This window comes from Sycon ciliatum, chromosome 2, assembly GCF_964019385.1.
Source record: "Sycon ciliatum chromosome 2, ocSycCili1.1, whole genome shotgun sequence".
NCBI classification, from domain to species: Eukaryota; Metazoa; Porifera; class Calcarea; order Leucosolenida; family Sycettidae; genus Sycon; species Sycon ciliatum.
The window spans coordinates 18,213,395-18,235,811 of NC_088644.1; the positions used below are offsets into that span (position 1 = coordinate 18,213,395).

A 22,417-nucleotide genomic window follows, 5' to 3' on the forward strand; every position below is an offset into this window, starting at 1 on the left:
TTGTTGAGATGAGGTCTTTATAAGGCAAAGTAATGACGCAAAATGCAAGACTATGTCCAGATCATTGCATATGTGCAATTTTATCAATTGTCAAAATGGGCGCACATGCTCCTGTCGGAGTGCTAGAAACTCAGTCCAAAGTGAATCTTGACCATGGCACATCAATCGTGGTGAAGTCCTAATGTTTCCTCAGCCTTCCATGGTTGTGAAATGCAAAATTCCATACTCCGTTTCCATGGTTACCATGGGCTATTGCCATGAAATACTGTAATATGCCTTGTATGGTCACGTCTAAAATGTGTGGACTCCTTCATTAGCCCCTTAGCAACAGTTTAGGGTCAAGTTTTAGGTCAATGTTAGAACAGAGACCATGCATGTCTGTGTATGATGGTCCTACCGGTAGGACCGAGGTCTATGCAAGCTATCATTAAAAGTCTTCACAGGTACTTACAAAACTCATTACAACCATGTCGAAATGCAAACCGATGTAGTGGACAGCCACGGTCACGACAACCTGCAACAAAGACAAGAAAGTACAAATTTATTGAAGGGGAAGTTAAGCCTAAGATCAAATTTTTACCAGATGTAGTCTTCGGGGTGCTGAGTCGAATGGTCTTGGTTCGAGGAAGCTGAGATGCTCCCTTCCTCCTTTATTCCAAATCGAACTCGCGCACTTCCACCAGGGTTCCCAGTAAAAAGGCAACGCCTGTTGGGAGTTCCCTAGTAAAATAATAAATTCTACTACTACTACTACTACTACTACTACTACTACTACTACTACTACTACTACTACTACTACTCCACCGAAACTGGGCGACTGCGCCCTACTAGATGGGGATTTGTATGCAAAATGTCAATAAAAGCGCCATTTCCGACTTATAAACGCACTGAGGACCGGGATTGGCCCATGCGTTGTAGTCTTTTGGACGCTGAGTCGACTGGTTTTGGTCCGAAAAGGCTGCGATGCAGCGTTCGGGCCTTGTTCCTGTCACGTCCCTGAACGTGACTACTGCTGCCTGATAGTCCTGTGACAGCAGGATCTACCTAGTGAGCAGCTCTGTGCTGAGCTGTCACGCCCTTTTGGGACAATGTGGTTTGGCCAGTGTCTTGTCCCACGTGCTTAGCATGTAGGTTGAGCGACACGCGCTTTCCCACATAGGTGACATGCCTTCTTGGCATGACATGTCATGTGATCCAAGGCCGGAACCTGGTCAGGTAGGTTCTCGCGTTGTACGTTTCCTGGAAGTTCTTCACTTCCTGGAAATGTGACCCCAGGCTTTGTGCAAAACCACGTCACTACGACGTTCTACAGGTTTCCACGATGCCTCGGCGCTTCGTGCAAAGAGCCAAGACTAATATGACATTGTATAACAAGAGCTAAGTGCAAGACAGGAGACGTGTGCAAGAACCAAAACCGTCACCGCAGTGACCGCACGAGAGGTCAGAGTATCACGCAAGCAAGACCAAGAATGCAGCAGAACTTACCATAAGAAGCCGCTGAACTATGGCACGTTGGGTGAGCGGGCTCCCCAACGTGACCCTCATATACTCACATTATGCTCTGACGTGGGTGAGCGGGCTCCCCACGTCCCAATTTGGTCTTTCTTCTCTCGATGTCTTTCTTTCTCTTTCTTCTCGAATGATCACCGTACGTATATTCTGCATTTCTGCTGACTGGCTGCGCACATTCCGGTTTGACTTGTTCTGCTATTTCCTGGAATTACCTCGCAATGATCACGCCATATATCTCTGAAGCACCCTATAAAAGAAGCTCTCATTCTCTCTTTTACTTCAGTTTTTAGTCCAGTCTAGTCTACTCTAGTCTAGTCTAGCAGTCGAGACTCTGTCTCAGCTCTCTGTCTTCGTTTACTTTGAGCTCGGATTTGATACTACTCACAACGTAAAACTAACAGTCTTTGTCTGTTGATCGTGTGGGGTTGAACTTGGACCAAGCCAGCTATATTGGTTGGCCCCTGGGTTGTGTTGGGCTTGTCGTGAGGCCACACGTACGTCTATATTCAGTCGCCGCTCGTAGTGATTTCGGGGTCCGGTCACTGTGAGCCGGGGATGCGACATTCCCAATCGAACATGGTTGAACAAGCGGGCACATGCTCCCTCGTACACCAGTCACCTGGTCACCGTGCCCGCAGGGTACAACTTACAACCTGTTTGGGTTCATTCCTGTCACCCGAGTTGAACTCGAGTTGAACGTTGGTGTAAAAGTTGTCGCCTGCTGGCCCAGTGACCAGGTGACTGGTGTACGCAGGAGCACGTGACCGCTTGTTCAACCATGTTCGATTGGGAATAAGGGCCGAACGCTTCATCGCAGCATTCTTGGACCAAAACCAGTCGACTCAGCGTCCAAAAACTACAACATATGGGTCAATCGCATTCATCCGTGCTCTTATAAGAACGAAATGGCGCTTTTAGTGACATTTTGCATTAGTGCTGAAAAGATTACATTTTTTCCTTAGTGGCTTAGCTGATACCATAACGATCGGCTTATCGGCTAAACGATTATTGTTTAAATATTACTGTCTTTAGCTCAAGACTACTCGCACATGGAGGGAACTCCAGCCCCTGCAGCTAGTGTAGACACATAACTGAGCCTGCCAGTCCTGCATGCTGTATGTAAAAAAAGTAGTGAGCCGAAAAGGCGGCGACGATGATCGCGTCAATGTTTCTTAGATTGCGCTCGTACTTTTACACGTACATCGATGTTGCAAGTGTACAGTCAAAATATAAGCGCGGGGCTTATAATGGAGATAATACGGTATACTGTCGCGAATGGCACCACCATTCGCGAATCTTTCTTGTACAGTGCTATAATTGTAATATATTCAGCCGTTTATGTCTATCTAACTCCCATATACTTCAAAGTAGGATGTGCCCTTTATGGATCCACACCCTGTATGGATCTGCGCCCTGTATGGATCTGTGTCCGTTATGTCTAGGTTCCATTATCGGACCTATGCACGCTCGTACGTATGTTTGTACATACGTACATGTCTCACTTATAGTGCTCTAAATCTAAATATAGATAAACCCCACATTCGAGCATTCCGTAACTATTCAGTATGTACTATGCACTTGTTTATGGTGTCTCTTCCATGCGTGGTCCTCATACGCACTGCCAGTGCGGAGACTTGTCGTTGTACTAAGAACAGTTACATTGCCACGGAAGCTAGTTACGTTACCTTCAGCATTGAGTTCCGTTCACGCTGCTCTGCACACTTCACGCCTACACTTCGAATACAGAAACGTAGTTGTAGCCCCTTTACCCCCTTTTGGTGTATTCTATTTGTTGTATTGCTGCGCGCACACATTTCAGCCCGCGCGCATGCTTTGGTCGTTTGTGTATTTGGTGTATTGCTGCGCATACACATTACCGCCTGCGCATACACATTACTGCCTGCGCGCACGCTTTGGTTTAGCTGTGGTATACAGCCACTTTTCACCATTCTTTCCTTTAGACCTCATGGTGGTCGCCACGTAGTTTGGTCTGTCCGCAACCAGCAATTACAACAGTTAACAGTATGATAACAGTGTTCTTGTAGCCGACATTATTATGCTCTCCCAATCTAAATCAGTTTGACATTATAACGTCTCGGCTAGAGTATACCACCGATATTGGTGGCATACCGTATTATCTCCAATATAAGCCCAGCGCTTATATTTTTTCAACCAGTCCGGATCCTGGGTTTATATTGGAGACTGGGCTTCTACTAGAGACTGGGCTTGTAATTTTTCAACCACCTGGTACATGTACATTGCCTATTATTTTCATTATATCAGTAGCAGGACGTTTCTCAGTAGGTACCTGGACTGCAGTTTTGTGCTTCCTGAACTTTAGATCTCGGGGATACAGACGTTTACCACAGCATGTGTTTATGTGATGTGTGACGTTAAACATGCATGGACATGATCCATACGGTTCTCTATTATAAGCCCTGCGCTTATATTGGAGACTGCGCTAGTATATCTTCGAAGCCCTCTTGGAATGCACTTATAATAGAGACTGGGCTTCTCAGTGACAAGAGACTGTGCTTGTAATAGAGATAATACGGTATCAGTAACTGACTCGGGTCAACTGTCTTCATGTAAGCACCGCCTATATTTTTCCATCGTAACGACTTTCAACCCGGGTTGAACATTCTCATGTAAACACAGCCTAAGTCCTTTTGCCACTCCCTGAGGGGTACGTCTAAACACAGCCTAAGTCCTTTTGCCAATCCCTGAGGGGTACGTCTAAACACAGCCTAAGTCCTTTTGCCACTCTCTGAGGGGTACGTCTAAACACAGCCTAAGTCCTTTTGCCACTCTCTGAGGGGTACGTCTAAACACAGCCTAAGTCCTTTTGCCACTCTCTGAGGGGTACGTCTAAACACAGCCTAAGTCCTTTTGCCACTCTCTGAGGGGTACGTCTAAACACAGCCTAAGTCCTTTTGCCACTCTCTGAGGGGTACGTCTAAACACAGCCTAAGTCCTTTTGCCACTCTCTGAGGGGTACGTCTAAACACAGCCTAAGTCCTTTTGCCACTCTCTGAGGGGTACGTCTAAACACAGCCTAAGTCCTTTTGCCACTCTCTGAGGGGTACGTCTAAACACAGCCTAAGTCCTTTTGCCACTCTCTGAGGGGTACGTCTAAACACAGCCTAAGTCCTTTTGCCACTCTCTGAGGGGTACGTCTAAACACAGCCTAAGTCCTTTTGCCACTCTCTGAGGGGTACGTCTAAACACAGCCTAAGTCCTTTTGCCACTCTCTGAGGGGTACGTCTAAACACAGCCTAAGTCCTTTTGCCACTCTCTGAGGGGTACGTCTAAACACAGCCTAAGTCCTTTTGCCACTCTCTGAGGGGTACGTCTAAACACAGCCTAAGTCCTTTTGCCACTCTCTGAGGGGTGTGACGTCTAATCCAAGCCATCCACTATACCTTTTAATGAATGCCGCCGAACACGGATGAGAGTTAGAAATTTAGAGTCATGTTCAGGCCTTTTCCTATGATTCAGCTAATTTGACAAAACCCGCAATTTGGCAGTGCTTTTTCGGTGCAGGCAGGTATAGTGGGATGGTCTAAGACCATGATTGAGCAACAGAGGGTACCAGGTTCAAGTCTTGCTTGGAAGCGGAAGGATTTTTTCCTGCCGTGCTGCAACCCACAGTTAATTGGGAACCCGTGGCCTGGCACGAGGGAAACATGGATGCAGCGAATGGGATTTTCGGTCTTTGACCACTTTGTAGTGGGTCTAATCTCTCACCTCCCACCACTTCGGAGCTACATCTGCGTCTTAATCCTAGAGGGTGGTGGCATTCCTGCCTTGATCCTAGAGGGTGGTGGCATTCCTGCCTTGATCTTAGAGGGTGGTGGCGTTCCTTTCCTGATCCTAGAGGGTGGTGGCGTTCCTGTCTTGATCCTAGAGGGTGGTGACATTCCTGCGGATGCGGAAAACTCGGCCTCCAGCTGAGTCTCCCGCGGACCGTGAATTATTTTGGCTGAAAACTGGACTCCTGCACTAACAGTACATAGCTGAGCCAGCACACATCTCTGGTAGGAAGAATGGAATGCTCGCTAGCCTCAGCCCCAATTGAAACCCGTTCAATTATACATGTGCAGCACTGGCATTTACAGAAAACTGTCAAATTTCTTACTTGTTAGCTCAAATGTCTTGGTAATAGTTGCCAGCTTATGACTGACGGCAGGCAAAGAGGACACCTATGAACAAATCCAAAGCAACACCCCCAGTAGAGCAACAAGCAAAGCAAGCAATATAAACATCTGCAGTAAGCTGATAATGTGTTGGGATGAGCACCATAAGGTAGTACATGGATGTCAGGTGTTGTTACAAGAACTTTAAAACACACACGTGCATGTTCAGGCCGAGTTTTCTATGCAAAATACATTGAGTGCGTAACTTAGCTACTAGCTGTGCTACGCTCAGTCGAACGTCACATGCAGGTGCAAGTCAGTTACGCAACAAGAATATAGATTCCAATACTACTGAAAAACATCTCATTTACTGTATTCCTTACATGAAGTTGACATCGAGCTGTTGCATCTTGCTTTGCAGAGCGGTAGAATTCAGCGTAAATAGAGCTATGCAAGCAGTTGTTTGGTAACCAAGAATACCTGTCCTTACAAGCATACGGTGTGACTTGGACCATGGTCATCTCCTGGATGAACATTTTGTACACATGTACATGTATGCCAATCCAAAGATTATGACAAGTCCAATACATAAGATAAATATTTTAAAATAAGGAAGGGGGGCCCGTGGCCCGTGGCCCGGGGGGGGGGGGCAAGGGAAAGAAAGGGAACATGTAACGAGCGAGGTAGAGATAAGCTGGACCAATTGGCCAGCAGTTCAGCAGCGGAAAAGTAGAAATTGATACACTGTACTTTTCCAGTTGTAGGACTGGATCTGTGTGAAGAACACTACATGCTGTGAGCAAGACCACCAAAGGCTTCTGTACTGGTCTGCACAACGCAACACAGAAGTTGGGTGCAGTTTAGGTCATGGTTGACAGAAGATGCCCATAACCCCTGATGGTATGCGTCGCAAAGCATACAGTGAGGCTCTAAACTAAGGACAGGGACAATAAAAAGTAAGGCGGTTGCAACTAGGCAGCCATGTGTCCTTTCGTATTCATAAATCAACAATGTAGAAAGAGACTGTGTTGCTCCTTACATAGGATCCCACCCTTTCCCTGCAGGCTTCATTTTTTAATCACGTGACTGACTCGCAACTGCCATTCTGAGCCATGATGATGCGGAAGTCCATCAAACCTTACCCTTCGCAAAACTGCACGAAAGCCCCACTCCTTGCTCAATACACAGTGTTTCAGGAATTCACCCTCATTAGTTGAGCTCGAGTAGGATAATGAAATTTGTGCTGCAGAGGCTTCATTCAGCATGCCAAACATCACCAGGGACACCAGCCGCTACAATGCGACGCTCCGTTTCCAGCACAACAAACACCTCACAAACTCCAGACGCCGATGTGTGTCAGTGTCGCCTGCGGACTGAGTGCAGAACAAGCGCCGAGGGGAAGTCGGCAGGAAAAGTGCAAGCTCCCACGTATGAAACAACACACACTTCCTCTATCATTGTTGAAGTTGAAATGCAAGCTATACTATTGGTTACTCAGTAGTGGATCGTTCTTGTGGATAGTAGCACGCGGGTGTGTGGCATAACATTTACCTTGCTATTCAGTTCAAAACACTCTGTGGAAGATATCAGTGCAGTTGGTAGTGATTTGCTCTCTCTGTTTTCCCACTGGCACGATAGGCTTAGTCTATATCCAAATACATCCGAATCTGAAAACAGAAAAATTTAGAACGGCTTGGTTTAACCAATAATCAGTATAGCAGCAGCATAACAGTCAAGTATAGCAAGCACAACAGTCAAGCAAACTTCATACATGTAGACAAGAGAAACGAAGCACATCCCTGTTTTTGTTGTTGTTTTTTGGTTTTTTGGTTCTGCTGGTCTCATTCAATACTGCCAGCAATGACAGCCATGTACCAAGTGACTGCATACTTCAGGAACAGCTGTTTAGAGAAACTTTGAAAGCCCCGTTTTCTCATATGGATGCACGCAAAGTCATATACACGCCATGGAAAGCAGGAATCAGTGGGCTTTGTTCAATTCCAAGAGCTTGAAAATCAGTTGAAACCCAATAATGAATATCCTGAATGGATTGGCTTCAATCAATTTTCATCAAGTAGCACACATCGGGATAATAGGTGATTTGTAAGTTCCTGGGCAAATGCGTTGGTCATGGCCAAATGCGGAACACTGTGGCGACTCATTGCATGCTGGCAAATTCATCGCCCTAGCCAGCACTTCTTGCTGCACTATCTACGTGACCACCATAGAGATCCACCTACCATTCAGTGGAGCTGTCCACAGGAATCTCAACTCATGGCTTATTTGCTCAACTGTGAGATTGTATGGAGCTAGATTATTGGCATTGCAGTGGGTCATTTTTGTGTGCCATGCTGTCCAATCACGACAACCTATAGCATAAAACACCAGTTAATTCAAACAGAGAAGAGAACATGGCTAGGCTGTCCAATTTCATCACTGTGCCAAAGACTATAGGAGACCCATGAATAATGACGTGTTCACAATGTGATGTTTTCAAGTCCATCCAGAGTCTGGAAAATTCAGGGTACATTGATTGTTGGGCAGTTCAATAGCCAATTACCGTATTTTCACCAATAAAAACGCAGTCTTCAATAAAGGCACAGTGCACGCATGCATCGAAACATTTTAACGCACTCTCCACATACAGGCATGCAACAGGCTCAGAACACAGTGTTGTCTGGTTGCCATATCAGGGATATTGGGCGGAGCAGCAGGCGTGCACGAGTCAGCCTGCAGTTAGTCAGGAGCTGTGACTTGAGTGTAAGAGAAAGACAGGTCGGCCTGCTTAGCGTAGGAGCTGTGGCCTGAACGAGAGACCGTCAACCTGCCGTGGGCAGGAGTTGTGACCAAGGCACATGCAACGTTGTACGAATGCACCGGGAGTCTGCCTCCCGCTTTTTATGTTGGTTACTGCCACAAAATATTTATTCTGTGCCACTACCGCTTTTCGTATCCTTAATTTCTGGTATGGACAATGGTATTTAACGTTATTAGGCCATCATTTTTTATAGCTATGTTTCGCGTCGTCCGCACGCATACGTTTTGATTTTTTCGGAAAAAATAAAAAATCGAACATGCACAGTGAGTGTACGATCGTGCGAGCCATCAGTGTGGACAGGTTGCATACGGCGAAGCTGGGATTCAGAAATGGCCTCTAGCCTAGGCCAGCGTTGGTAAATCGTTTGTTCGGCATCTGGGAGCAATATTCTATGAGCTTACACCAGACCGCATTGATCGCCTAAGCTGAGAGGATGCGTCGTTCCGGAGCTCTTTGCACCGCTGCTGAAGTCTGAGTACAATATTCCAGCGAAGCATAGGCACCATGACCAACGGTTGCCTCCTCTGTGAATATTTACTCATGCTGATAACCCAGATGTTGTGCTTCGATGTACGATTTTTCTTTCGAATGTACACCATGCACGAGCTATTGTGCTATGTACAGTGCATACACCTCTGATGAGCCTTTTTTATTATTTTGCAACTTTTTTATTTTTTTCCACCTCGCGCATATTAATCTGGAAGTTGAACTGACGCGAAACATAGATATAAAAAATGATGGCCTTATTAGAAATATGAAGAAAAAGATCACTCCAAAAACAAAACAGGAACACGGCAAAATGGGCTTGAAATTATAAAAGCACAGTCTCCAATAATAGCACGGGTCGGAGGGTGGTTGAAAAAAAAAGAAGAGATGCGTGCTCTTATTATTAGAGAAAATACGGTAAGTCATCTTTCTAAGATTTCGGAACAAAAACTTTTCGAAAACGTTTCAAAACACTTTGAATTGCGTTTCCATTTCATTCCGCTTCGGGGTGCGCTGTCGCGCGTTTTCGTGTAAACGACCATAGCAAACGCAACGATTCCATTCCGTTTCACCCGCACTCCGTTGTCGTGTAAACGCAAATCATTGTCATGTAAACACAGCCTAATTCCAACGTAGTTTACATGTCCATTGTACCGCATTTCTGGTGATGACATAATTGCATGCAACTAGGTAGCCATTATAGTCACTATCAGGGTTATGGGCAGAAAAAAATCGGGGGGGGGGGGGGAGAGGGGGGAATCAGGGGACCCGAAATTTTCTCATTTTATCGCCATTTCGTGCCGCCATTTTGGGCGCTAATTTCACCGACACCAGTAAGCAACCGACCAACTATTGTACTTCCATTCCGTGTATTTATTCACCGGCCACTGGAACCCGCCATTGATATGGTTATAGAGGTAAGTAATCATAATGATGCAATGATGCAATGATGCAATGATGCAATGATGCAATGATGCAATGATGCAATGACCCATACAATGCTTACTACATGTACATGATGTGCACTCCTCATCATGCATATAAAAATATGGCGCCGCACTCTGAAGGGTGGCGCATTCATTTTGAAAGGAGGCGGTCGAAAAGTGAAGGAGGGTGCAGCGCCCTGCTAGGTCGCTTTGGTGAGAACCCTGACTATGAGTGCAAAATGGCTCAATTTGGAGCCTCTTTGATATGAGAACCGCCTATCGCAGCCTCTTCATACCAAGACCATACCAGGCTTGGTCAAGAAGACTAAACATCCTGAAATATTCATTTATGCAGTACAGGCTATCCCGGCCTTGAGACCTGAGCTCTGTACATATTCTTCCCCCTTCTTAGCACAGAACCTCCCACAGGGAAGACAAAATTACTTTGGATTAGATGGTTAAAGTTGCAAGTGTGAGTAAACCCAAGAAGCGTGAAGTGCGGTGCACCAAAAACAGAGAACAAAATGGACAAAACTAACGAGTTGTTGACAACCTACCTAACAGCCTAAGCGTAAATCTAATCGGCTTCTGTATACATAGTTAGGTTTCTTGCTGTGATTATAAACAGCTTCTAAAACATTCAACAACTTCGCTCTGCGTAATGTAAACAGAAGCCGATTAGATTTACGCTTAGGCTGTTAGGTAGGTCGTCAACAACACGTTAGTTTTGTCCATTTTGTTCTCTGTTTTTGGTGCACCGCACTTCACTATATGCTTACTTGACGGTTTCATGCCCAAGGAAATCTTCAAGAACGCGACAAATAAACTCAGGACTCAAAATTTACAGGCATATACTACCTACATGACATATTGCTGTTGTAGTTACAGCATGTGCGGTGGTTAGTCACGGGAAGAGAAGTGCACTTTGGCACCGGCGTAGCAGCTGAAACACCATCACCGGAGGCATCAACTATCACACTACTGGCATCCCGGATTACATTGAAATAGAAGACTAGAACCACTATCATCTTGAGACTGCTTCGAAATGCCTGCCGACATGGGGAAATAGGGATGACAGAAGACACGAGAATCATGACAACATTGCAACAATAATCTTATCATGATAGCAATGCCCAACCCGGCATTTAACGGGTGACTACTTCCAATCTAATCTGAGCGAATCTTACCTATATAAAAAAAGTGAATGGGCAGATGGATGCAAGATACAGTATGCGTAACTATCCACCACTGTAACCATGGTAACTAAATGATGCGCATTCAGAAAGTGTGATAACTAGGCACACAACTGACAGACCACTGAGATATTGGCAACAACCTTACACCTAGCTCTAACACATGTTGCAATTCCAATGTGTAAACCAACAGCATTCAGCTTACTTCTGACTGCTTAAGATCTACTATGATGTAGATCTTAAGCAGTCAATTTTTAATATAGTTGCAGGGGTGGAGAGTTACACATAACTCGTATTCATGGGTCCTTTTACTTATATTTTCTTATCAGCTCAGTATACGAATCTTATCTAATCATCATTTTGTTTTAATCAGGTACATGTCAGGATACAAATGGCACTGATAATAGGTTTTAGGGCATGGCAGCTCGAGCCCTATGGTTATTAAGAGCAAGGCCGCTGTCCCGTCGTCTAGGAGATGACCAATCAGCGACCTTACCGCCAAGAGCCTTACGAGGGTCTACTGCCCGCTCAATCGTAATTTTACTGAATGTGCCGTCTAAACAAGTGCGTACAATTTCAAGTACACATTATAGTACGGTGCAGACCATGAACTATGCAGAAAATGTACAGTGTACAACTAAAATCTACGCACCCTGAAGACTACAACTGGTGATAATTTGATTTTTAGGGTATACTTCCCCTATAAGCGAGGATATCTCCTTTGTCTGCTTCGATGCTATGGGAATAATAGTGCATGGCAGATCAGGCCTAAAGGCTTGATAGCACCTCCATGTTAGCCCGGGGCTAACCTGTTGAGCACTAACAAGCCCTCCCTGCCATGCACTGTCCTATAACATTAGTGATTTAGCAAGTTAGCCCCAGGCTTGTTGGCCTGAGGACTGCTGTGCAGCTCCACTGCAGCAATGTCGCATGATTGTATGATTGATATCACAAGGAAAATTTCATCTAGCAAAATTTCCGCTCTGGCAGGAAATTCAAATCCAGGAATGGACACTGTCCTGCGGAAGTTACGCTCTTGGGACAGTTTGACATTTATGTGCTTTCGAGGTGGTTGATTTAAAAAGCCTGAGGATCTGCTGCTCCACTTGTGCATCGTAAATACCTGATATGAAGAGAGATGTACAAAAGCGGTGGTACTATTGGATATCGGAGAATCCGTGAGTGGAAACCACACGAAAGCAGGCCACAGGAGGACAACTTGTCCATTGTGATAAAGACTGGGAGTAAGAAATTAAGAAGGGTCTGGGCTATCGTTGTCAGACAAAAGAGAGAGAACTCAGAGCTGTGGCCGTTGTGTGTGTTAAAATCGCAGTCACCTTTCGCTGTATAATGGTTATAGAAATTTTATTTGCATGCTGTTGAGGCACCAAAACATCGAATTTCGGCGAATTCAGTGCGAAATTGCATAATCGGGCGAAAATATCGGTGACTTCTTCAAAACCACTGTTTTTGGCGAATTTTTCCGCCGGCCGACTTGGGAAATGCCTAAAGACTAAAGAGTGAAGAAAAAGCTTGACCAGAGACCGTTGCCCTACTGGCATCAACAGGCAAAGGCAACTCTCTACCCTATGTCCACCTAGCTAGTACTGACTTAGTGCATGTGACGTTGAACTACATTCCACCTAGCTAGTACTGACTTAGTGCATGTGACGTTGAACTACATTCCACCTAGCTAGTACTAACTTTGTATCTGTGAATTTGAATGAATTGTGTGTCACATGCTCATGCGAGACCACACATGCATTTTGTCGCAGGAATGTTGCGTGAAACGACATGCGCAAAATCTCAGTTGTCACCACTAGTGCACTGTGAATCCTCTCCTGTAGGTTGGATCGTGGCCAGAATGCTCGGATGAATGTTACAGTGTAGCTGTCCTTCCCGACAACTAATTACTTGAAATGTGACAGGAGAAGCCTATAACAGTAAAGCTATACCCAGTCACATTTCCTATCATCTTAACTTAACTACCACACATAAGACAATTTGTCTGATCAAGTGAACAAGAAAATGACTACCGGTATGTTCTTGTACTTGATGCCAAAAACCTTCCAGAATCAGACGAGCATATGCAGCCGGAGACAAGTAATATTATCATTGTGGAATTGGTGATGACAGGCCCTCGGAATGCAACAGTTCCAGGTGACCCCGCCTACAGATAATGCCTTATATGCCACTTGGTGCCAGTTGACCCACCCACACCACATTAGAAACTCATTTGTTTACCTAACAGAACAGACACTGGAATTACGATAAACGACCCACGGATGTCACAGATCATAATATATACAGTGGCTATAATTATAGTGTACAACTTGCACTCACAACTGGCACTCTTTATGTTTGAGTTCGGCCAGTATACCCCAGTATACGAGACTGGCACGTACATACACATTGTGAAACAATGTCCGATGCATTCTCGGCATATCGGATCGTGTACATACCAGTGCTTCCATGTACTCATATTGACAGATTTGGAGCATACGAGTAGAACACTTCCGTGCAGGCACGGCACTCATAAGTTGCACACCTCACTGAAGCGCATGCAACGCAACCTGCACGGTCACTTGTCACTTCTAGAGGAGCCACCCCAACTCCACGAGTAAATGATTGCACTGCAGGTGGCTGACCGTGCCACCAAAACATACATTCCGACGCCCCTGCATGCACAGTGGCACGGTTGTACAGTGTGTCAGTGGGGCAGCAGTACACATGCACAGTGGTGCAGCTGTACACTTACACAGTGACACAGCGGTACAGTGCGGCAGCGGTACAGTGACACAGCGGTACAGTGACACAGCGGTACAGTGACACAACGATACAGTGCGGCAGCAGTACACTTGCACAGTGGCACGACGGTACAGGGAGGGGGGGGGGGCAGCGATACACTTGCACAGCCTGTGCAGCGGGACAGTGACACAGCGGTACGGTGGTTGAGGCAGTGGCTTCGTATCGGAGCGCGCCAGAGCGGATTCAAATTCATGTCCATCTTGGCACTTGTACTTTGATTCGAAAACGCTATCACCGTGAGACTAATTCAAGGTAAACAGTCAGGGGAAATTAACTGGCAGAAACGCGAGAGAGATAAAATGTCAACCCCACCAGGACTCGAACCCGGGACCTTGCTTGTCAAGACCAATGCTCTACCCAACTGAGCTATGGGACCAGGCCAAACCAGAAGGCGCGGACAAGTGTTTCACTCCTAAGTCAGCTCACAACACGTGCCACACATACTGGTGGCACTTGGGTCTTTTCCCGTCCCTGGGGGACAACCATGATCAGTTTCTGGAACGTACCACTAGAGTCCTCCGGGGTAGGGAAAAGACTCAAGTGCCATCAGTACGTGTGGCATGTGTTGTGAGCTGCCTTTGGAGTGAAAAACGTGTCAGCGCCTTCTAGGTTTGGCCTGGTCCCATAGCTCAGATGGTTAGAGCATTGGTCATGACAAGCAAGATCCCGGGTTTGAGTCCTGGAGGGGTTGGCATTTTTCCGCCTTTTCTAGCAGTTCACTTCCCCTGACTGTTTAAATTGAATTCGAAGTTTTAATTCCATTCCCATTTCAATTCCCATTTCAATTAATCACAGTGAGACTACAATCATGGATGTGTTCTCTTCAAAGCCAAATATGGCTCTGCACTGATCAAATGGCTCTGCACTGACCAAATGGCTCTGCACTGACCAGAGGTGCCATTCCAGGCAGGGGAGTTTTTGACGTGCTGCTTCGCACTGCAACTTGCCCGCAGTTCCAGTCATGTTTTTGTACAAGTAGTGTCTGTTGGGTTTATATGGTGCCGGTACAGGATACATGTATAATGGGGTACCAAAGCCAGCTGCTGTCTGTCACCACGTAATTGTTGTACATGTGGCTGCGCTTGTGTCTCTTCGTTGTACATGTGGTTGCACGTGTAGCTCTTTGTCGTACATGTGGCTGCTTTTGTGTCTCTTTGTTGTACATGATGCTGAGTCGTGGTACATGCTGCTGCGCTGTTTTTGACTCCTGCGTACATGCGGCTGCACCGTCTTCTGTCCCCGTTGTGTACACACTTGCTCGTCTTGTCCCCGTTGTACGCCTTCACTATAATATATTCTGTTGTCTCGTCTTGTCTCAGTGTCAGTCGTTCGTTGTTCGTTGTCAGAGTTAGTTCTTCATCAAACCCGTGACGACATAATCTTTGCCATTGCACTGCATGCCATCATACAGACATGTACTGTAAAAGCCATATAATTATAACGAAGTGCTAACTCTAACGAGTTAACGAGGAGAAATCTGTCGTTAAAATAGAAATCGTTATACAGAAATCGATACATATACCGTCCTATTGACCGTTGAGAATGAGTGAGAATCGTTACCTTTGGTACACGTAAACTAGTCAATTTGGGGAAATCGTTATAATTATATGCGCCTCGTTAGAATAATGGCTTTTACAGTACGTCACTCCCATGATTTAGGTTTCTTGGCAATGCCTGGTTCCACGAGATGTTGTTGCTGCCATGCCCGCCCGTGATCAGTGAGTCATGTAAGTAGATGCGGACAAGCAAAGCACTGCAAGTAACTTAGTTGATATTGCACATTAAAGGGCTGCTGTGCCCTATCTCTACCCTATCTCTACCAGATGTACTACACCACTATACCAGTGATATCATACGCCTGGGCAAAGCGCAGGAATATAATTACGGCAAGTACCCCTGAAAATACGGCACTTCAGAGCCAATGCTTGAGAGAGTCAATGTAAAATCAAATCATTCAACGTACAAGACCTAAAGGCAGCAAGCTGCAGCATGGTTGAATCACAGCCCTGGACTTCTATTTAGTTCACAGCATACTCTAATTTCAGAAAATTTCGGTGCTCAATATTTTCGGTATGAAAGCAAAAAGCTAGGTTAGGTGAACAGAAATTTTCGTTACAGAGAAGCAGTTCCCTATTGGATTATGTGTGTTAGTGTTTGTTCAGTGTATTGAAATTTTAGGTATGAAACAGATGCACCGAAAGTACCGAAAATAAAAGTAAACCGAAAATTTGTGAAATTACAGTACCCCGGTTAAGTTAACTATGGGGTTAGGCCGTCATCACACTACGTTCTCCGACTCCCGTTTACGTCTACATCTATGGTGAAAAAACCAAAACGGGTGGTCGTGTCATCAGACAGGCACAGTTCTTGACGCGTACACGCAGTCACGTTTTTGGAGAGATTTGAACGCACGTACATCGAAGTGCAGGGTCGCTCGGAAAAAGGCTGGGGGAGATATGCACGTTCATACAAAAAGTCGTATACCCCCCCCCCCCCCTCTCTATACCACGTCTACGTCTCCCGTTTCCTCTGCTCCTGTTTTCACCCCGTATACGGATCATCATGACAACCGACCAAAAACTCCTTACGTGGACGTAGACGCAGCGCTTCGTACCATGGTGTGATGACAGCCTAAGCAAGGGAAAAATGTTGAAGCTTGCGACATAATAGTACAGTGGAACCCTGATAAGACGTAGTCCACGGAAGGGCCGTAGCACCCAATCCAGTCAGTCTGACCATTAAAAATAAAAATTCACGGTTCGCGGCAGACTTGGCTAAAGGTCGAGTTTTCCGCATCCGTAGGAACGCCACCACCCTTCAAGGATCAAGGGGCAGATGCAGCTCCAAAAGCGGTGGGAGCAGGGAGTAGTATTTTACGACTCCATGGGTGGGAGGTGAGTAGATCAGCTCACCAGCAAGTGGTCAAAGACCGAAAATCCCATTCACTGCATCCATGTTTTCCTCGTGCCAGGCCACAAGTTCCCAATTAACTCTGGGTCGCAGCACGCCTGGAAAAATTCCTTCCGCTTCCTAGCAGGACTTGAACCTGGTACCCTCTGTTTCTCAATCATAGTCTCAGACCATCCCACTATGCCTGCCTGTCTGACCATGGCTGCACTACTTTATTTCGAAAAGGTTGACCCACCCAATCCATGCACGCCAGTACATGCAGATTCTAGGTTTGAAACCAAGCAGTCTCAGATTTAATACTATTCACTCTCCGTTCAAGTATCTCACTTGGCCGAATCACCTGAAACCCCAGTGCTATGGCCCTGCACGGGGAACAGCAAGATGTACTTTACAGGGCCGGCGGAACCGGTCAGGCTGGTCCGGCCATGGCCGGACCACTTTCCCAGCTGGATGGTCCATGTAATTCGTGCAAAACCGGTGTAAAAAATCCAGAGGTACATGACTCGACTGTACTGCCGACGTGTGATGTGCTTCGAAGTAGCTCAGGACTACGTGACAAGCAGACTGCAGCACGACCTCATGAGCTCACCTTCCACCAAAGAAGTACCACCAGTCACTCCTAACGAAATGCTCGCACTAGGCAACATTGGAAGCGAGCGAAAACATCGTACAAGACAGAAGAGTCTCGATCGAAAGAGACTCCTCTTTCGATGGAGGGAGTCGATCGTATCGCATACATGGAGAAGTCGACACGAGATCATAGTTACTAAAATCTTTATAGATCGCTTTTTTACCTATTCCTCACAGACAGTTTTCAATCTCTTGGATGCTACCATCACCGGCACTGTATGGCTTTAATATTATGGAAAAAAGTAGTTTTTGTGTTCTTTTACTATAATTCTCTGCATTTTCTGGAGCCTCACGAGATGCAAATTCGCCCTATTTCACGTAAATTTTCAATATTTCTCCCGTGGGACATCCCCCGGACCCCCCTCAAAGGTTGGCTGGACCACTCCCAAACTACTTCCTCCGGCCCTGCTTTATACCGGTAGTAACCAATCCACTTCTAGCCCAAACATAAGGTTCAATATAGGGCAATCCACCTGTGGCTTGAACAATGCCCATACTATGCAAGTGTACGTCTTGCTAGGGTACGTACCAGGTTTGTTTAACAGTGGCGCTGATTCTACACGTGTCCATATGGGACCCCCCCCCCACACACACACACACAGTCCACAGTGCTTGGCTAAACCACAACCAACACTACAAACCAGGGAACCGTAGCATGTAGGGAGATTGCATGAGACCATAGCACGTGAGTGATCTGTTTGCAGTGCTATTAATTCAAGTAGTTAGTTTCATGCACTGGGGGGATCATCAGACAGTATGATCGCCAACTGCATGAAACTTGGAAGTCACAGATAAACAGCTCGTCTTCTGTGTGCATACTACTCTGCACTCTGGTTTCATTGAGCACTCTTTCAAGCAACCTTGGCCCTGATTGCACCCAAAATAGGTATACAAACTAACCTTAGAGGCTTATAAAAGTGGAGTATAACCGAAGTGTAGTCTGGAGTATATTTATACCAGCCTTCATTCAAGACAAAGGAGAAGGCAGCAGCATTCGGCCCTATACAGATTTTTCATATTAGTATCACGACGTTACATTAATGGACTCGGATGGAGAGCCAACGATTAATTTATAAAAATAAAAGTCTCGCCAGTATCGTCATCGACATGCGTGAACATCCGCCAACGTCCTTCACAGCTGAGACCTTCAGCTCGTGCTTACCTTGGTTGCGCTCACCTTCCCCTCCTTATATTACTTCTATAACTTAGAACCTTCCAAGTTGGGAGGCTGTTGGAGTGCGCATCCAAGATGTGCTAGATGTTAGCCAGTTAGTTGTAGAATGTCAGTGCTGTCGGTCGGTGTCGTGCAATGTTATCGCATGAGCTGATTGTTCAGTAACTGGTGGTGTTAGTGGACATTATATAGCGTAACTTGTAGTTCCTTGAACTTAGAAGTTGCGACTTCGGCGGTAATTGTCATGAAGTTGATTGTTCCAACTAGGAACACACGCTTCTTGCCGAACTTGACACTTGACTGACTCACGACTGCCATCTGGAGCGCATGAGGAGCACGTCGCACTTCCTCTTGGCAAACCTGCAAGAAAGCACCACCCCCTGCTCAATACACAGTGTTTCAGGGGAATTCACCCCTCATCAGTTGAGCTTGAGTAGGCTGAGGAAGATTGTGCCTGAAAAGCACCACTTATATTCTGCTCTCCAGGCCAAACCATCACCAGGGATACAAACTTACAGAGATGCTTTGCTTCCAGCGCGACAAACACCTCGTGAAGCCCCAGGTAGCAGTGTGAGTCAGAGTCGCTCATGGAGTTGTGCTAAACAGACGTTGAGAGCCAGTATAGCTATTCACAACGCTGTCACCTCCAACAACTAGTCGCACGTCCGCGTGAGGGACAACAATACGAACTTAGAAGTTGCGACTTCGGCGGTAACTGTCATGAAGTTGATCGCTCCAACTAGGAACACACGCTTCTTGCCGAACTTGACACTTGACTGACTCACGACTGCCATCTAGCGCACGAGGAGCACGTCGCACCTTCCTCTCCGCAAACCTGCAAGAAAGCACCACTCCTTGCTCAATACACAGTGTTTCGGGGAATTCACCCCTCATCAGTGTATTGAGCAGGGAGTGGTGCTTTCTTGCAGGTTTGCCGAGAGGAAGGTGCGACGTGCTCCTCGTGCGCTCCAGATGGCAGTCGTGAGTCAGTCAAGTGTCAAGTTGTAGTTCCTTGGTCCTTTTTATTTTTTATGATTATACATTATCTTTAGTTTAGTTTTTCACAGTGTTTTGCACTTGGCTCTTTTGCTTAGCCCTAATCTTCGCGCCTCAGGCGCGAGCATTATGCTTACCCTCTCATCTAATGTTCCGCCCACAAGTAGAAAAGGTGTGTTCAGCGGTCTTCGCTAAACTAGCCTGTTTTGCTCATGGCCGTCGCAATTTATCAGCTACAGCTCGAAGAACTTTCTACTTGTCAATTATACAGTCTACTCTAGAATATGCAAGTAATGCGTGTGTGCACTGTTTGAAAACTACCCTATATAACAGGCTTGTAACGGTCAGCCATATTGCGATGAAGAAGGCATTTGGTTTAGATAGAATGAACCCAACTGCATTAGTTTTACAACGGTGTCATCTGTATTCGTTTGAGCAAAGAGTTAATTTGAAACTATTTATCGTTTTGGTCTATCGCTGCTTGTCATCAATTGCTAGCCCCCTCCTTCAGTCACTGTTTCTCCTGCGTCCAGTTGGCCCGCACACAAATGCTCGTACTCGTGGCCAGGATACAGCTGCCTTAGTATTACCTACTGTACATATAGGGTATGGACTGCGCTCAGTTTCTTTTCTGGCGGCAGGTCGGTGGAACACTCTTCCTCCAAACTGTCGTCAGGCACAATCTGCTGGTACTTTTGCTCACCTCACAAAGATTCACCTAGGATTCCCTGTAACGAGGCCATGCCTGTTGGGACTTCCCTAGACTACTACTACCCCTTCGAGTACAAAAGGGGGATTTTCACTATCTTATCCATTCTACTTCGAAGTACAATTCTCCCACCGATGACTGAGAGTTTTATACTCAAAACAGCTGTACGAAGGAATTCAGTACCAACGGATGTGTCGCTATTCTGGTGGTGTGCTGTGGCAACGTCGTGTCGAGGTCGGCTGGAGAGCACAATTATGGTGTGGCGGCTCATGAAAAAGCCTCCATTCAACTCCGAAGGCATTATTTTATATTTATTGAGGTTTATACTTGAACAGGCTGTGTTAAAATTCAATTCAATGGGAGTTTGTAAAAAAAGTGGTATAATGTGCGTTTTGACCCCAGATTTGGAAGTTCCACACAAGATCTGTGGCCTATACAACTAGGGATCACAGGCGTGACCTGCTGACTCCAAATTTCGGCCCAGACCAACGTTCCACCACCATCCCCCTCCCCGCACCTCATCAACATACTGTCGTGGACATGGAAATGCAGTCGCCTGATTAACTGGGGCCGGCGCCCTCAGCGCATACAGAACATAGTCATGTTGATCCGATGCGACCAGGGCGCTGCAGCACATAATTATTATGTGTGTACTGCTTGCCCACGGCTGCTTGGCCAGTGCCCTGGTGCCGCTAGACGTGTGACCGGATTTCCATGTCCACGACAGTAGTTGGTATGACTCCAGACATGTAATTCAGTTCATGATATGTATTGTAACCGAATTTCACCCACCAGTATCTCAGGAGTCCAGTACAGCACCCACAGGCGCTCCTCTCCGTAAGCAACAATTATTAACAGTTACATTGTACATAGTGACATAGTACAGTAGTAGTTGTTTGACTACCCGTCCATGTATAAAATAATAATTTCGAAGACTGGAGTTTTACTATGCAATCTCGTGCGCCGAGTTTTCTAGAACTCGAGCCCACAATCCCACACAATCCTTCACAAGACACGTGCCGTGGATAATGATGGTATCCAAACGCCATCGACACAGACACTATCGCAAGACAATGATGAAAGTCAACCAAATTACCACGCCACTCCTCACTCGCAGTGGAGCGCCTGCGCATACCTCTCCTCGAGCCTTACGAGGCCCCAAACACAATCTGTTCTGGTGCGTATCTTTCAGACCTACCGTCTCCATCGTTCTCTTCACAGCTTCAACAAAAACGGTTCTCGAGTTGATAGTGCAGGGCACCCATGCCGCGGACCTGTGTCAACAACAAGAAGTTTCACGTAGTGAGATTAGTCAAGCCGCAAAACACGATAGCGTTCCAAGCCGCTCGCCTAAACATCGGACGAAGTGCACCCACCTAGCTGCATGCACTTGCTGATCGATCTTCTTTCCCTGTCGCAGATCACCTTCTCTGGCCCCACCACGCCAGCCACGACGCTATCGTTCCCGTTTCAAGAACTCTGGTCTGGATGCGGACGATTTCTACGAACCGGTACGTAACGGGAGAAGTCGGTCACCTGCTTTGTTGCCCTGTTCAACAACGACGGTCATTACGACTTACGTAGATCTACCAGTACAGGCAGCAACTAAGTACTGTACTACATTGTACTAGTCCTAGTCGATCTACCGAGTACCGTGTGCATTAGGCATTATTATTACGGCATTTACGGCATTTACTATACTACTTACTACTAGTGCATTACCATGATTACCAGTCATCATTCATGTTCATGTTCCGATGTTCAACTAAGATCATCGCCATTCGGACTGGCCATGCTGGGTCGCTGTGGAATGCATGGCACACTGCACTGCACTGCCTTCAAAACAACTGCTGAGTCTGTACTACTACTACTAGTACTAGTCTTTGTCGCGTATAGTATGAGTATGACCATGATGACCAGTGATGACTCGTGAGTGACAAGCCTACGCCTACACAGACTGTCACTGTCAGTCAGAACATGAACAGGCCGGTCATGTCACATACCGGTAATGTGGTAATGCATTGGGCGCTTTCGATTACCATGATTTACACATAAGTCATAACCCCGTCGTTGTCGTTTACCATTGTATTGTTTACAGTGGTTTACACTGCACTACTGT

General features: G+C 46.2%; 1 protein-coding gene across 2 annotated transcripts in view; it reads right to left on the minus strand.

Moving 5' to 3' along the window:
• Window positions 1–22,154, minus strand: part of LOC135809033 (uncharacterized) — a 33,003-nt gene extending 10,849 nt beyond the window's left edge. For both annotated transcript variants that reach the window (XM_065322294.1, XM_065322293.1), the window contains exons 1-8: window positions 21,675–22,154; window positions 21,497–21,572; window positions 10,741–10,927; window positions 7,889–8,017; window positions 7,200–7,315; window positions 6,032–6,172; window positions 5,651–5,714; window positions 452–514 (exon numbers count right to left, since the gene is read on the minus strand). In XM_065322294.1, the coding sequence (XP_065178366.1) occupies window positions 452–514; window positions 5,651–5,714; window positions 6,032–6,172; window positions 7,200–7,315; window positions 7,889–8,017; window positions 10,741–10,927; window positions 21,497–21,505 (709 nt within the window). In that variant the 5' untranslated portion in view covers window positions 21,506–21,572; window positions 21,675–22,154. The remainder of the gene's footprint in view (window positions 1–451; window positions 515–5,650; window positions 5,715–6,031; window positions 6,173–7,199; window positions 7,316–7,888; window positions 8,018–10,740; window positions 10,928–21,496; window positions 21,573–21,674) is intronic.
• Between the last annotated feature and the right edge of the window lie 263 nt (window positions 22,155–22,417).